General features: G+C 36.2%; 1 protein-coding gene across 3 annotated transcripts in view; it reads right to left on the minus strand.

Annotated features, from left to right (window-relative positions):
- Positions 1 to 16,818, minus strand: part of LOC126194751 (multidrug resistance-associated protein 1-like) — a 368,141-nt gene that overhangs the window by 153,352 nt on the left and 197,971 nt on the right. For all 3 annotated transcript variants that reach the window (XM_049933026.1, XM_049933028.1, XM_049933027.1), the window contains exon 16: positions 15,860 to 16,027. In XM_049933026.1, coding sequence (XP_049788983.1) covers positions 15,860 to 16,027 — 168 coding nt within the window. The remainder of the gene's footprint in view (positions 1 to 15,859; positions 16,028 to 16,818) is intronic.

The raw sequence follows: 16,818 nt of genomic DNA on the forward strand, positions 1-16,818 counted from the left end.
TGGACTCTCCACATTTCATGTAAGTTATTATTAACCTCATTATGAAGAAATGCATGTCAGCAAATGATAATCTGAATACTTTACAGTAAACCTGAACAGATTAGCAGTGGTAATTTGCCCATTTGGTGAAGAATGGTGTGATGGGCAGAGGTTATTAAATGATAAAATTTTTGAACACATTATCAATGATCTGATATTAATATGACAATTTAAAAAAATATTGATCACAAATTTCTTTTAATTGGAGAGACTGGTTTCAATCCTTAAGGATCATCTTCAGACTCCAGAATGGCAGAACTGCTAGAGAAGTCAGTTCAGTGTCATGGATCGGTGCAGCCTGCTTCATGGAAGTCCACCTGCCATTATGGAGTCTGAAGATGAACCTTAAGGATTGAAACCGGTCACTCTGATTAAAAGAAATTTGTGACCAAGACTGTTTTTTAATTATCATGTTATTAAATGCGATTACCATATTCTCAGGATTATGGGCACCAAGAGCCAAATATGTTCCAACAGCAATTTATCACAGTGAAAATCATGAGTGCTATCACTACTATTTGCATACTAATTGTACAATCTATAGTTTACAATGTCCACGCAATGCCTCCTCTGTACAGTGGGTAGCAATCTATCCTGTTTCATACTGTTATTCAATCCAGAATTTTCCACTGTTTAGTTTCATAAATGAAGCTATATTATTAGTTTTAAACACTGGGAAGTTGATTTCCTTTCTATGAGCTCATAATCATAATGGAACATTAACATGGAAACAATATGGCTACAACAGTGTTAATGTATAAGTGCACAGTATTGAAAGCTTGTAATATTACTATCTTGGTTGCAGACTGAACTACCTTGGTAGCACGTTAAATTCAAAGACTCTTACTGAAAGGAGTTGGAGTATGCAACAAAGTCAGATAACAATACACACTACAACATTACTTTAGCTTTCACTAGCTTGCACGTTTATTATATTTAAATAGCATTTGAATGATGAGCAGTTTACTTCACACCTTTGGTTGACAAACACCTTTGGTTGACAAACACCAGGTTAGAACATTGTCTCTGTGATTAGTCCAGGGGCAACACATTTCATGGACAGCAACCTTACACAGATCACAGGTCATTAGAAAATATTCCATTCTGCACAATTCTCAAAGTAAGTCATCAACACATTTAATACAGCTATCAAAAAACACCAATATCAAGTGCAGACTGACAGACAACAGTTCACATTCCTAATAAACAAAATCACTTAGTGACTACATGAAGTTCACACAGCTATGTTACCATGTTCAGAACAAACAACAAAATTTCACTGTGAGGTGCTAGGTGCTGTCTTGAGCGAGGTAAAATATATGCAGACTAGCATAATGATATTTTGTGATAACAGATATTATATATTAGTTTATAAAACAGCAGCATGTAAATTTAGTGGTGTAGTGAATAATTGTGGGGGGAATAAAATGTAATATTTGTAATGGAAACTGATTAAAAAATTTCTGCTTAAATAATTAAAAAGGAAATTCTGAAATAATAATTGAAAAAATTTTGGAAGGTATTCTGAGTGAACTTTAATTGGCATTAATATCAACACACTCTCAATATTCAATACATATATTCAGCATTTACATTTATGTACATCTTTTCCTTGTTACCACTATTGAGCATAGAGGTTGTTATGATGATCGCCACTCCACTGCTCATGCAAATTTGTCTTGTTTGCTTCGATCCTCCTGATGCAGGATTCTTGGCGCATCACGAAATGATAAACAGATGATTTTTTTAATAAACTTTGTCTCCCAAATAACTTTTATAACACTTCTTTAATGTCTGGTTAGAATACTCAGTTTTGAACAATATTAATGCAGCAGAACTCTTCACATGTTTGCCTGCTACCACTTATAGAGACAAACTGATTTTTTTTAACAATATTAACTCAGCAGAACTTGTAATATGTCTGCCTGCTATAACTTATAGACACAAACAGATGAATATAAAGAAATTAAAAAACTGAAGAGTGTATCTCTACTTGTTTTGTTTGTATGCCAGTGTTATATATGGAAAAGAATGTGGGAGAAAAGAAAGGAAAAAAATAATTATTATATGATACATTGCAATTGCCCCCCACCTTGTACTGACATCATACAGAGGTGCACAGTGTCTGAGCTTATTTCTCTTTTTATTGGTTGATAACCCTGGCCGGTATGGACATAGCCTTTACTTTTCGGCCATTGGAGTTATCCTATATGGTTATCAATTTATATAGGTCTGTGAGCTCCCTTAACACATACATACATATGTTTTCCTTCATCAAAAAGTGCTTGTTGTAAGTGCATAGTCCCATTATTGTCAGTTGGTATCTGCCCAGTGTTTAGCTTGCAAAGCATGCGTGTGCAGCTCCATTTCCGTTCCCATCCCTGCTCACTTTCATGTGTTTAATACTAAGTCAGAGTGCCCATGTCATGCGCTCACATTGTCTTCACTGAAAAATTTGTGAATCTCATGTTCAGTGATGTGATCCTTTGTGAACTCTTCAATGTGGTGACCACTGATTTCCATTTCAGCAGCCTGAGGAATGTATTTCAACTCATTGCTCACACTTATTCAGTGGGGACACCTGCCATACATCTGACATCCACCAACAAGGTAAGTTTCTTACCGCTTCTACAACGTTGTCGAGCACAGAAAATTCATGTTTTTATGACATTGTTAGGCACAGAAAATTCATGTTTTTACGGCACTGTCAATCACAGAAAATTCTTGTTATACAAAGTATTGTCATTTTTAGCTCATCACTCACACACCCACATATCTCACATGCACACTTAACACTTTGCAGGCAGGTTTCATATGTTTTTGCACTTTGTTGTTGAGCGTCTTTTATACCGTTGCATTACACAAAATTCCTATAATGTCCTTTCCACATACTATACCCATAGAAAAAATAAATAAATAAATAAATAAAAAATAAAAATACAACTAAAAAAGTAAACTCATCCTATTCATTTGCTGACATGCCATTGTTGTTGCTTATATTCATTACAGTCTAATTGTCATTTTGTTTAGTACATTTTGTTAAATTATAATTTTGTTACATTGTTCAGTTCCAATTATATGAGTACACTTTTTGCTCTCATTTGGTTTTACATTCTTTACATAGCATTCATACAATAATAGATTTGTTTTTCCTTTGTGGAATAAATTGACGTACAGGTACATTTCATTCCAATTCGCAGTGACTTCTTGTCAGAGCATATTTATCAATTTCAAATAACCAAAGAAGTAAACAATAGTCACTACAATTACCAAACATGCAGCAACCAGTCACAAAATCATGTTTTATTTATTCACTGTTGCAAATCGATTTCAACTGATTATTTGGTAGTGCTCCACCATAGTTCAGCATTGTGATATGTGACATACTGCAGCTGTATTCTTCTACACACATTATAACACTGTGACATTCATACATATCATAAACTTACAACTATATTTACTTTGCAGTGCAGTCCTTTTTTATGTTTATATGGTACCTAACATTTGACAAGCATTTGTCTTTCTTCACTTTAGGACGTGTTGATGCATTGCTCCCTGGAAGAAAAAAACTTAATACTAACTTAAAACTAAATCTTCATAGATAAGTGTACAGCAGCTCAATGGTCCCTAATACCTTTTTCATGTATTCAATCATGTATTCATTTACTTCAAAGTGCAGTTATGCATGTGTGCATGTGTGTGTCTCTACTTACCTTATAAATCTGAAAGATAATGCATATTATAGGCATGATGTAACCTCTTATTCAGTTTGCCACCCATATTGTACATGCTTCTTTAACTGCAGCAAGAGTTTTCTGGTCCCTCAACTACACCTTTTGTCCTATATAAAACTGTGTTGTACATTTCTGCTTTCTGTCATAAATTCCCTTCCCATATTTATCCTAGGTTTCAAGGTTAATTACTGATTGTTGTATTTTATCATCCAATGATAATTCTGATATTGGTATCTTGGGTAAAGGTTTTTCCCATTCGTCTACATGTTTGCAACTGAACATCAGCTCATTTGGTGTAAATCCATTTTATGTGTGGGGAAGGTTGTTAACAACTTGTAAGAAAGGCGTGACATATTCAGTCCACTTGGTATGTTTACTAGGCATATAAGTCCTCACAAATCTATTGAATTCCTTAAACACCCTTTCTATGGGGGACACTTCGGGATGAAATTTGGATACTAAAATGTGTTTGATTCAGTTGGAATCTACAAATTCTTTCCATTTACATCCCACAAAACGTGAGGCATTATCTGTTAATATGAGTTCTGGTTTTCCCACTCTTGCAAAATAATCCTCTTTAATTCATCTTATAATTGAACTGGCTGTAATTTCCTGTACAGCATACAGTTTTATGTATTTAGTGAAAATTTCATACCGACCAACTATATATTTTACTCCCCCTTTACGTCTGGCATATGGGTCAGCCACATCTAACGATACCTTTCCTAGAGGTTTCTTAGCCACAATGGGATGTATTTGTATCTGTTTGGAGATGTTAGAATGTTTTGCTTTCTGGCGAATAATACACATTCTTACCATCTGTAGTACCCTTTGTCTAAGGCTGGGGAAATAACAGTATTTAGCTATTTTATCAGTGGATTTTGCAGTGCCATAATGGCCCGAAGTATTGTGTGTGTACAAGCTAAAATAATCCACATATTCCTCTGGGAGACACACATGCCATTTCTCAAGTTCGGGAGGGTTCCTATGGAACAGAACACCTTTGTAAATAGTGAAAAACCTTTTTAATTTTTCATCATTGATATGTGTACAAATTTTACCTTACTCCACCATGTGTCTTCCTGCTGTAATTGCTCCATATGTTTGCATATGTGGACATAGTATGGTTGGAGTGCTTTGTCCTCCATCAACATAGCTCTTATTTCACCTTCCTGCTCTAAAAGATCGTTAAATTCCTCTAAGCCTTGTAGTAGTTGGGAAAGAGCATCAGCTTTTATGTTTTGATTTCCTTTTATGTAACTATTTCAAAATCAAGTTCTTGAAGATACATACACCACCTGGCTATCTGTTGGTGTAGCAATTTACAAGTTAACAAAAATGATAGCGACTGATGGTCGCAGTACACTTTTGTGTGTTTATCCCAAAGGAACTTTTTAAAGGACCAAATTACAGCCAAACCCTCTAACTCCATGATTGAATATGAACGTTCAGCTTTGGATAAGGTGCGACTGGTGAAGTTAATTACTTTAGGGATGAGATTTCCCTCTTCTTCTACCATTTGAGAAAGTCATGCACCCAGACCGTGAGAAGATGTGTTGGTGCATTAAAAAAATCTTTCTTCATGTCTGGTTGAGATAAAATATTAGCATTCAGTAGGGTTTGCTTGATGTTTTCAAAATGGGTTTGACATTGCTTGTCCCACACCCAAGGTCTGTTTTCCAGAGAAGATTGGGTAGAGCATCACTGTTCTTAAGTTGGTTAGGGATGAATTTCCTGAAAAATGACACTAGGCTTGAGTATGCCTTTAACTGTCTCTTCTTTTGAGGAACAGGGCAGTTACTAATGGCATCAAGTTTTTTTGGATCTTGCAGTATGCCTTCCGAAGAGATTGTGTCCTGAAAATTTTACATTTTCTTGTCCAAAATTAGATTTCTTGAAATTTGCTGTTATTCCATATTCAGAAAAATGGCTCAATACTTGTTCAATTTATCAGAAATATTCTACCCAGGTGGGTGTAATGACTAAAGGTTCATCCACATATACTGTTACTTTACTCAAAAGCTTGGGCCCTAGCACACTTGCAATTCTACTTGAATACTTGAAATTTGAAGCTCTTGCCCCCACATATGAAGGCGGTACACTTCTGACTTTCTTCATATAGTTTTATTTGCTAATATGAAGACCAAATGTCAATTATAGTAAGAAATTTAGCATAATGGAATTTCATAAGCTGTTCCTCTAAATTATCTGAATGTGTGTGGACTGGTACAATAATCTTATTAATGTTACATGCATCTAGAACCAAGCACACCTTGCCATCTGGCTTATGCACAGCCAAGATAGGACTACAATAAGGGAAAATGATGGTTGTATTATGTCCCATTCAAGCAACCTGTTAATCTCTGTTCTTACTGCTTCCCTCTTTGCCCATGGTATAGGATATGATGTAGAACATAAAGTTTCATGAGGATACACTTCCATTTTGTACACGAAATCCTTAATAATACCCCGTTTTTTTTTTTTTTTTTCAAATACATGTACATAAGCAAGTATCAGTTCCCTGATTTCTGCTTGCTGTTCTTTAGACAAGCACTTTGATTCACTTACATTTGTGCTTATTATGTCGATGTTTATTTCTTCTGCTGATGACTTTTTGTTATTGTATGTGTTGACAAACATAACTATGAGATTTACCAACCGAACATCAAATTCATGAGCAACTTCAGTTTTATATATATTAGTACTTCCTCTGATAAGATGTAGTACAAATAATTGGTTCTTTCTTTCTTTCTTTTGCTTGTGCCGTTTTCCCGCAAGGACGCAGGGTCAGCATGGTTAATCGGATGTGGCATGGTTAATTTAAGGGGTGGCCAGATGCCCTACCTGCCGCCACCCTGTACCCCCCAGGACAGAATTAGTGTACCCCAACTGTCTGAGTCCAGTGTAATCCATGGAATAGTGCGAATGTGTTCAGATGTCTGCGAGCCATGTAACTGAGGTGGGACATGGGGACCAGTCCGGTATTCACCTAGTGGGATGTGGAAAACCGACTAAAAACTACATCCAGGCTGGCTGGAACACAGGCCTCCATTGTTAAGCCGTCGACCCGGGGCCGGTGCACCTGCCTGAGTCCAGGAAGCAGTGCATAAGCGCTCACGGTTAACCTGGCGGAGCACAAATAATTGGTTACTTACAGTGAAATGACACTGGCCTTTTCCTATATAAATTTGTACTTGGTATGTCCTAAATGTATCCATACCAATTAAACAATCAGCTATTAATTTCTTTAGTATCCAAAAATTGCATTGTGTAGAAAACTGTCCTAATTGTATGTTGTGTATGTTATATCTTGACTCGTTTTCATTTTTGACCTGTGGCAGCTTGCAACTTGCAATTTTGCACTGGCAGTGTAGGTATACGTCCACATTTCTTCACTTATTGAAAGAATCCCTGTGACATCGGATTAGTCATAGCGCCTGTGTCTAGCACAATGGGTACATCAAGGTCAAATATTTTGGCCTTAATAGTATCTTGCAACTTGCTCTCTGTCAAGTTTTTCTGCGTACCCTCATTACCTTGACACAGATCATCTCTCACAAAATTGCCATGATCGTATCTGATAAAGCAAGTCTCGATCAAGCCTGTGCCCCCACTCCCCTCCAAGGTCATAGAATGGGGGCCTACCATGACAAGTTCAAGTTTTCTGGCATCGTGGTGGCATCGATCTCTAGGTTAGGCATAACTTCCACTATGTTGACCCTTGGTGTTTGGTTACGACAATTAGTGTCCTGAGAGGCTCTCTACTGAAATTCTCTTTGCCTCTGTGTGTTATTCAGCAAATGTGTGTTGCTTTACTGGCTGAATTCCACTGTCTGTGGGCTATTCAGTTGTCCATAGTTGTTTTGCATTTGCCAAGTGATCGGCTGATTATTGCCAGTAACTTGTGTCTGGACATATTGTACAGGCTGCCCATACACTACTTGACCATTGTAATTGTTTTTGTTAAATTTTTTGCCCATTTATCTTATATCCTCCTTGTGTGGGGTAAGGTTGCCATCTGTGTTGCACTACAAAGCCATTGTTTACTTGTTGGTCTGTAAATCTCTGTGTTGCTATCAGCATATTAACAGGCTTTGGTTGTACTTGTGTCCCTTCGTATATTAAATCTATAGAGTCCAGTACAGATAGAAAGTATACAGTGTCATGTTCTGGGATGATAATGAGATTTTTCTAATGTGGGCAGGAAGATGGCTTTTCAAAATTTTCAGCACATCTACTTGAGATATCGGATTCATCCAGTACCTGATTTTATTCAAATATTTTTCGAAATAGCCCCTTAAGCTTCCACGCATGCTGTTGAACAGAGCTGGGTTGAATACTTCATGTCTGAGCCTCTCTTGTATGGCCTCGGACCAATACTCATCCAGAAATGCTCTCTCAAACTGTTCATAATAGTGGCAATGTTCAGTTATGTCTGTAGCCCATAGCAAAACTTCACCTGTGTGTATCCAACAACAAATCTAATTTTCTGGGCTTCAGTTTAGGTATGAGTTGAAACATTTCAAAATGCTCTGATAAAAAACACAGGGCATGTTCTTTCCCTTCAGAAGTAAATATCAGAAATTGTCGATGTCTAAGTAATCCCTCACCTGCAAGTAATGTTGACAAACATGGCACACTGTCAGTTACACACATGTTTATGTTCACTTGTGGGGTAGCACTTGGCAACTGTGCTTGCTCAACAGGTACAACTGCCAGCAAGTGTTGTTGCATTGTGTGACCTTTGCTATTTTCCTTTGACGAGCTAACGCCGTATTGTGGGTAACCCGTGAAGGTATCTAACTTCTACAAAAGCATAGGTTTGTTTTCTGTCATACGTTGTTTTGGAATGTCAGTAGTTTTAGCTACACTGCCTCATAACCTTTCCTCTGCTTCCTTTAAATCTGAGTCCATTTTACCTACAAGTTGACATTCTTTCTATTTTAGAGCTTCTTCTACAGTATCTACATAAATGTTGCAATCTGACACTATCTTTTCAGCAAGGGTACTGCCCTTATCCAGCATCCTGGCTTCAGCTTTTTCAGTTATTTCCTTTACATCTGCACAAAACTTATCTCTCTGTTTTATTTTTGGCAAATTCTGACTCTAAACTTAACTGGTCTACTCTTAGACTCATCTTGTGTATTTATGTAGGTAGGTTCTTGCATTTGTCTTGCAAGTAACTGACTGCATTTGTCACATTTTTTACTGATGCATCCACTTGGAATTGCATCTCCTGAATTTGAGAATATGCTTCACTAAGGTTTTTCAGCTCACCTGAAAGTTGTTCCTGCCTACAATCTATGGATATTACCTTTTCTGTTAACATATTTATATTGTGGGACATATTGGTAATTATTTCGTATTTTAGTTGTTTACTGAGCTGTGTCAACTTCCCAGATGGTTTGTCAGATAACTCAGTGCATAAAATTTTGCTCACCTCACTGAACTGTTGACTAATATTATTCCTGAAATCATTAAATGCCTGATTTTGCTGTGTAAACTGTTGTCCCATATTTTCCTGATGTCTTGTGAACTGCTGTGTTACATTCTTAAGTTGTTGTGTTTCACTTTCCTAAAATTCCAGTTGTCTTGTAAGTTCTTGTGTTATTAGTTGCCTGAGTTATGTCAAATTGTGGATGTCATTAGTATTTACAATGCTTTTTCCAACTGTTTCATGCTCTTGTGTTTGTGATATAGAGAGCAAATAGTCAGAGGAAGTTTCACTCTCACACACTTCAGTTTCACTGTTTGGAAAAATGTTTCCTGGTGAGAACTGAGAAATTGTCTCATCAAGTGTCGTAAAAGTGATACCATGATTAGTTGTATCACCAGTGTCATTAATTTTTAATATCGAGACACCAACATGGTTGTTTTGGCAGCCATCGGCCAGTTCACAAGTTGGCGCATTACTTTCAACTGGTGCCAAGCTTGGATTTCCAACATCCTGGCATATTGCATTTTTTAATGAGTTTTAAACAATGGACATGTCCTCTGACTCCACTGTGAACAGTGTTTAACAAAATTATGAAAAAAAATATTTTCAATTAAAACAGATTAATATGTGTAGTCATTAATGATCCTGATTATACTCTGATATGGTCTTACAGCATTTGAATGAATTATTTTGCACTTTAATGTTGACTTCATACAAATTTTCATCTTTCCTATAGTAATAGACATTTTACTGTGAGAGAGACAGCGCCAAGTGCAGCCATATAAGCATACAGCATAGCAGCTTCCTACTTTAACTGCTGAAATTCACTTTCCTGACGCATCTAATTTGTAGGCAGAATTTAATTTTAATGTGCTCCTTCAAGTTGTTAATAGTTCCAATCTCACGTACATGTAACAAATGCAACAAAGGCCTCATTAGTTTCTTGTAATGATAAAAATGGATCATTTATCTCAGAAAAATTTTTATCTCAACAACTAAAAGGTCTGTTCCTATTCCACTTGGAGCCATCCTTTGAACTGTTGCCATTGAGTAGTTGAGGTGGGAATAAAATGTAATATATACAATGAAAACTGATTAAAAATTGCTGCTTAAATAATTAAAAAGGAAATTTTGAAAGAATAATTGAAAAAAATTTGGAAGTTACACATATTCTGAGTGAACTTTAAGTGGCATTAATATCAATATACCCTCAATATTCAATACATATATTCAGAATTTACAGGGTGTTTCAAAAATAACCGGTATATTTGAAACAGCAATAAAAACTAAACGAGCAGCGATAGAAATACACCGTTTGTTGCAATATGCTTGGGACAACAGTACATTTTCAGGCAGACAAACTTTCGAAATTACAGTAGTTACAATTTTCAACAACAGATGGCACTGCAAGTGATGTGAAAGATATAGAAGACAACGCAGTCTGTGGGTGCGCCATTCTGTACGTCGTCTTTCTGCTGTAAGCGTGTGCTGTTCACAACGTGCAAGTATGCTGTAGACAACATGGTTTATTCCTTAGAACAGAGGATTTTTCTGGTGTTGGAATTCCACCGCCTAGAACACAGTGTTGTTGCAACAAGACGAAGTTTGCAATGGAGGTTTAATGTAACCAAAGGACCGAAAAGCGATACAATAAAGGATCTGTTTGAAAAATTTCAACGGACTGGGAACGTGACGAATGAACGTGCTGGAAAGGTAGGGCGACCGCATATGGCAACCACAGAGGGCAATGCGCAGCTAGTGCAGCAGGTGATCCAACAGCGGCCTCGGATTTCCGTTTGCTGTGTTGCAGCTGCGGTCCAAATGACGTCAACGTCCACGTATCGTCTCATGCGCCAGAGTTTACACCTCTATCCATACAAAATTCAAATGCAGCAACCCCTCAGCGCCGCTACCATTGCTGCACGAGAGACATTCGCTAACGATATAGTGCACAGGATTGATGACGGCGATGTGCATGTGGGCAGCATTTGGTTTACTGACGAAGCTTATTTTTACCTGGACAGCTTCATCAATAAACAGAACTGGCGCATCTGGGGAACCGAAAAGCCCCATGTTGCAGTCCCAACGTCCCCGCATCCTCAAAAAGTACTGGTCTGGGCCGCCATTTCTTCCAAAGGAATCATTGGCCCATTTTTCAGATCTGAAACGATTACTGCATCATGCTATCTGGACATTCTTCGTGAATTTGTGGTGGTACAAACTGCCTTAGATGACACTGCGAACACCTCGTGGTTTATGCAAGATGGTGCCCGGCCACATCGCACGGCCGACGTCTTTAATTTCCTGAATGAATATTTCGATGATCGTGTGATTGCTTTGGGCTATCCGAAACATACAGGAGGCGGCGTGGATTGGCCTCCCTATTCACCAGACATGAACCCCTGTGACTTCTTTCTGTGGGGACACGTGAAAGACCAGGTGTACCGCCAGAATCCAGAAACAATTGAACAGCTGAAGCAGTACATCTCATCTGCATGTGAAGCCATTCCGCCAGACACGTTGTCAAAGGTTTCGGGTAATTTCATTCAGAGACTACGCCATATCATTGCTACGCATGGTGGATATGTGGAAAATATCGTACTATAGAGTTTCCCAGACCGCAGCGCCATCTGTTGTTGAAAATTGTAACTACTGTAATTTCGAAAGTTTGTCTGCCTGAAAATGTACTGTTGTCCCAAGCATATTGCAACAAACAGTGTATTTCTATCGCTGCTCGTTTAGTTTTTATTGCCGTTTAAAATATACCGGTCATTTTTGAAACACCCTGTAAATGTACAAACTTCTGTTTCTTATTACCACCATTGTGCATAGAGCTTGTTATGATGATCGCCTCTCCTCTACTTATGGAAATTCCTCTTGTTTGTTCAATCGTCTTGATGCAGGATTCTTGGCACATTGTGTAATGATGAACAGATGGTTTTTTAATAACACTTCTTTAATGTCCAGTTAGAATACACATTTTTGAACAATATTAACACAGCAGAAATATTTATACGTCTGCCTGCTATTACTTACAGAGACAAACAGATTTTCTTTAACAATATTAACCCACCAGAAGTCGTAATACATCCACCCAAGATTAGATTAGATTAGATTAGATTAATACTAGTTCCATGGATCATGAATACGATATTTCATAATGATGTGGAACGAGTCGAATTTTCCAATACATGACATAATTAGGTTAATTTAACAACATACTTAAGTTAATATAACAACTTTATTTTATTGTGTTTTTTTTGTTTTTCTTTATTTTTTATTTTAATTTTTTTAATTTTTTAAAAATATTTTTTTGTTTTTTTTTTCTTAATTTATATCTAAAAATTCCTCTATGGAGTAGAAGGAGTTGTCATTCAGAAATTCTTTTAATTTCTTCTTAAATACTTGTTGGTTATCTGTCAGACTTTTGATACTATTTGGTAAGTGACCAAAGACTTTAGTGCCAGTATAATTCACCCCTTTCTGTGCCAAAGTTAGATTTAATCTTGAATAGTGAAGATCATCCTTTCTCCTAGTATTGTAGTTATGCACACTGCTATTACTTTTGAATTCGGTTTGGTTGTTAATAACAAATTTCATAAGAGAGTATATATACTGAGAAGCTACTGTGAATATCCCTAGATCCTTAAATAAATGTCTGCAGGATGATCTTGGGTGGACTCCAGCTATTATTCTGATTACACGCTTTTGTGCAATAAATACTTTATTCCTCAGTGATGAATTACCCCAAAATATGATGCCATATGAAAGCAATGAGTGAAAATAGGCATATTAAGCTAATTTACTAAGATGTTTATCACCAAAATTTGCAATGACCCTTATTGCATAAGTAGCTGAACTCAAACGTTTCAGCAGATCATCAATGTGTTTCTTCCAATTTAATCTCTCATCAATGGACACACCTAAAAATTTGCAATATTCTACCTTAGATATATGCTTCTGATTAAGGTCTATATTTATTAATGGCGTCATACCATTCACTGTTCGGAACTGTATGTACTGTGTCTTATCAAAATTCAGTGAGAGTCCGTTTACAAGGAACCACTTAGTAATTTTCTGAAAGACAGTATTGACAATTTCATCAGTTAATTCTTGTTTGTCAGGTGTGATTAGTATACTTGTATCATCAGCAAAGAGAACTAACTTTGCCTCTTCATGAATATAGAATGGCAAGTCATTAATATATAATAAGAACAACAAAGGACCCAAGACTGACCCTTGTGGAACCCCATTCTTGATAGTTCCCCAGTTTGAGGAATGTGCTGATCTTTGCATGTTACGAGAACTACTTATTTCTACTTTCTGCACTCTTCCAGTTAGGTACGAATTAAACCATTTGTGCACTGTCCCACTCATGCCACAATACTTGAGCTTGTCTAGCAGAATTTCATGATTTACACAATCAAAAGCCTTTTAGAGATCACAAAAAATCCCAATGGGTGGTGTTCGGTTATTCAGATCATTCAAAATTTGACTGGTGAAAGCATATATGGCATTTTCTGTTGAAAAACCTTTCTGGAAACCAAACTGACATTTTGTTAGTACTTCATTTTTACAGATATGTGAAGCTACTCTTGAATACATTACTTTCTCAAAAATTTTGGATAAAGCTGTTAGAAGGGAGATTGGATGGTAATTGTTGACATCAGATCTATCCCCTTTTTTATGCAAAGGTATAACAATAGCATATTTCAGTCTATCAGGGAAAATGCCCTGTTCCAGAGAGCTATTACACAGGTGGCTGAGAATCTTACTTATCTGTTGAGAACAAGCTTTTAGTATTTTGCTGGAAATGCCATCAATTCCATGTGAGTTTTTGCTTTTAAGCAAGTTTATTATTTTCCTAATTTCAGAGGGAGAAGTGGGTGAGATTTCAATTGTATCAAATTGCATAGGTATGACCTCTTCCATTAACAGCCTAGCATCTTCTAATGAACACCTGGATCCTACTATATCCACAACATTTAGAAAATGATTATTAAAAATATTTTCAACTTCTGACTTTTTGTTCGTAAAGTTTTCATTCAATTTGATGGTAATACTGTCTTCCTCTGCTCTTGGTTGACCTGTTTCTCTTTTAATAATATTCCAAATTGTTTTAATTTTATTATCAGAGTTGCTGATTTCAGACATGATACACATACTCCTGGATTTTTTAATAACTTTTCTTAATATAACACAGTAGTTTTTATAATTTTTGATAGTTTCTGGGTCACTACTCTTTCTTGCTGTCAGATACATTTCCCTTTTCTGGTTACAAGATATTTTTATACCCTTAGTAAGCCATGGTTTGTTACAAGGTTTCTTACGAGTATATTTAACTATTTTCTTGGGGAAGCAGTTTTCAAATGCATTTACAAAAATGTCATGAAATAAATTATATTTTAAATTGGCATCAGGTTCATGGTACACCTCATCCCAGTCTAACTGCTGTAGGCTTTCCCTGAAATTTGCAATTGTTAAATCGTTGACTGAACGTACTACTTTGGAGGACTGTTTAGTATTGCTGAATGGAGCTATGTCATATATTGTAACTAGCTGTGCACCATGATCAGAAAGACCATTCTCAACAGGCTGAGCATTTATCTGGTTAAACTTATCTTGGTCTATAAAGAAGTTATCTATCAGTGAGCTGCTATCCTTTACCACCCGAGTAGAGACAAACAGATGAATAGATGAATATAAAGAAATTAAAAAATTGAAGAGCATATCTTTACTTGTTTTGTGTATATGCCAGTGTTATCTATGGTACAAAGTTATTATTATTTTTATATAAAAATGAAATGAGAAATGAAAGGAAAATAATAATAATAATAATAATAATAATAATAATAATAAGACTTTACATTACAGTAGGTGGTCTATAGGTTCCAACAATGTTTCACTTTAATCAAAAGATAGCTGGTTAGAAAAGTACAAAAGTTCAAAGTTCACAGTAATAGCACACTGCATGCCACCACAGAGAATTCCCTATTTCCATATAAAGTTGTCATGGTCAAAATTAGAACAATTAGGGCAACAAAAGTACAATGCTAGAGCCTAGAATCGTAATGGCTGAAATGGCAAAAGCAATTTTGTGTGAGGCCAAATTTTAATAATGAATATCTTTTAAGTTAATGGGTTATTTAAAAAATAAACTAGTTCTGGGAAAGAAGGAAATAAGGGTCAACCCTCTCAAAACTTGTGATTACCTACATAAATTTTAATTATATTCAGCAGACTGTAAACTATCAATAGATAATAAAATTATGTGAAGTACTGCATGAATAGGATTTTGGCAGTTCTAGGCACACACTGCATATACTATATGTGTATAAATAGATTCATATAAACAATAAACAAAAGTAGTAATTTAAGATGAGTAAAATAATAGGATATGGAATATATCCACTGTGATATGTTTCCAACTAACACTGATAGAGAATGAAAAGAAGTGAATATCAGTGCAAAGTTACACATGGTCTTCAGACTGCTGTGTAAACAGCTACTTACATTAACCACTATACCAAGAGTGAATAATTAATAGCATTGAGTGTAACCTCCCAATTAAAGTTGTCAAAAATTGTTTAAATCCATAGATTAATTAGTAATAGAAATTCATCACCACAAATACCATAATGCCACTCACCTTCTTTTTCAGTAAACCTGTTGGTCCAATCACATTTTCAAAGATGTGCTTTGCAACATGGCTGTCAACAGCACTAAGAGGATCATCCAAAAAATATATTTCAGCATTACTATAAACTGCTCTAGCCAAGCTGACTCTCTGTTTCTGACCACCACTTAAGTTTATACCCTGAAAGAGTAGCAGAACATAACACAAATGCAGCAAGCAGTGTCCCACCAAATACTGGAAAAGAGACAAATTTTTAATTCTCCTGAAGTACTGTAAAATACAACATTATCCCTTAAACCAGACAAACCAGGTATTACATTTTCAAAACTGCCTTAATTCTTGTCCTTAAAATGATGAGATGTAATTGCTAGCCACTACTTCTTTTTAGGAGGGGTCCCTTCCTCTTTGTCGCCTGTCATTCTCATTACAGATGGGTCCATCTCACCCTGGGGTATGAATGACCTGTCCTTCCTTCCTTCTAAGCTTCCCAAGCTTATTACCTATTCTCCTGAGGAAGGTACTGATAGTCCTGAAAGCATCAGTAATGTCATCCCTTTTGCCTCTGCGTGTGTCTATCAGTATTCTGAAACATTTTGCTCTCTGAAGATACATACTGGTCAAAAATTTTGTCTCATACTTATTAGTCACAGTGTCTTAGAGTTTTCCTTTGATGCTGCAAATGCCCCTTTTCAATGTTTCTGTCTTTTTCTATTTGTTACCAGAGAGAAGGTTTGTGCTTTTGTTATGTCTAATGTCTTGTTCCTCCTTTTTATCACTCTGTGTCAGGGTGTCTTCTCAATTTTTGAGACTTAACAGTTCATTTTAAGCATTGCTCTAATTCAAAAGGCACAGGCTAATATATATAAAATTAAGGGAATGTCAGGGCATGGGCAATAGGATAAAAAAAGACTCGTTTTCAGTCACAAAAAAGTTTAATCTTTGTTTAGCGTACAGAAAATTAGCAAAATTTT

The sequence above is a fragment of the Schistocerca nitens genome, chromosome 7 (assembly GCF_023898315.1).
Source record: "Schistocerca nitens isolate TAMUIC-IGC-003100 chromosome 7, iqSchNite1.1, whole genome shotgun sequence".
Lineage (NCBI taxonomy): Eukaryota > Metazoa > Arthropoda > Insecta > Orthoptera > Acrididae > Schistocerca > Schistocerca nitens.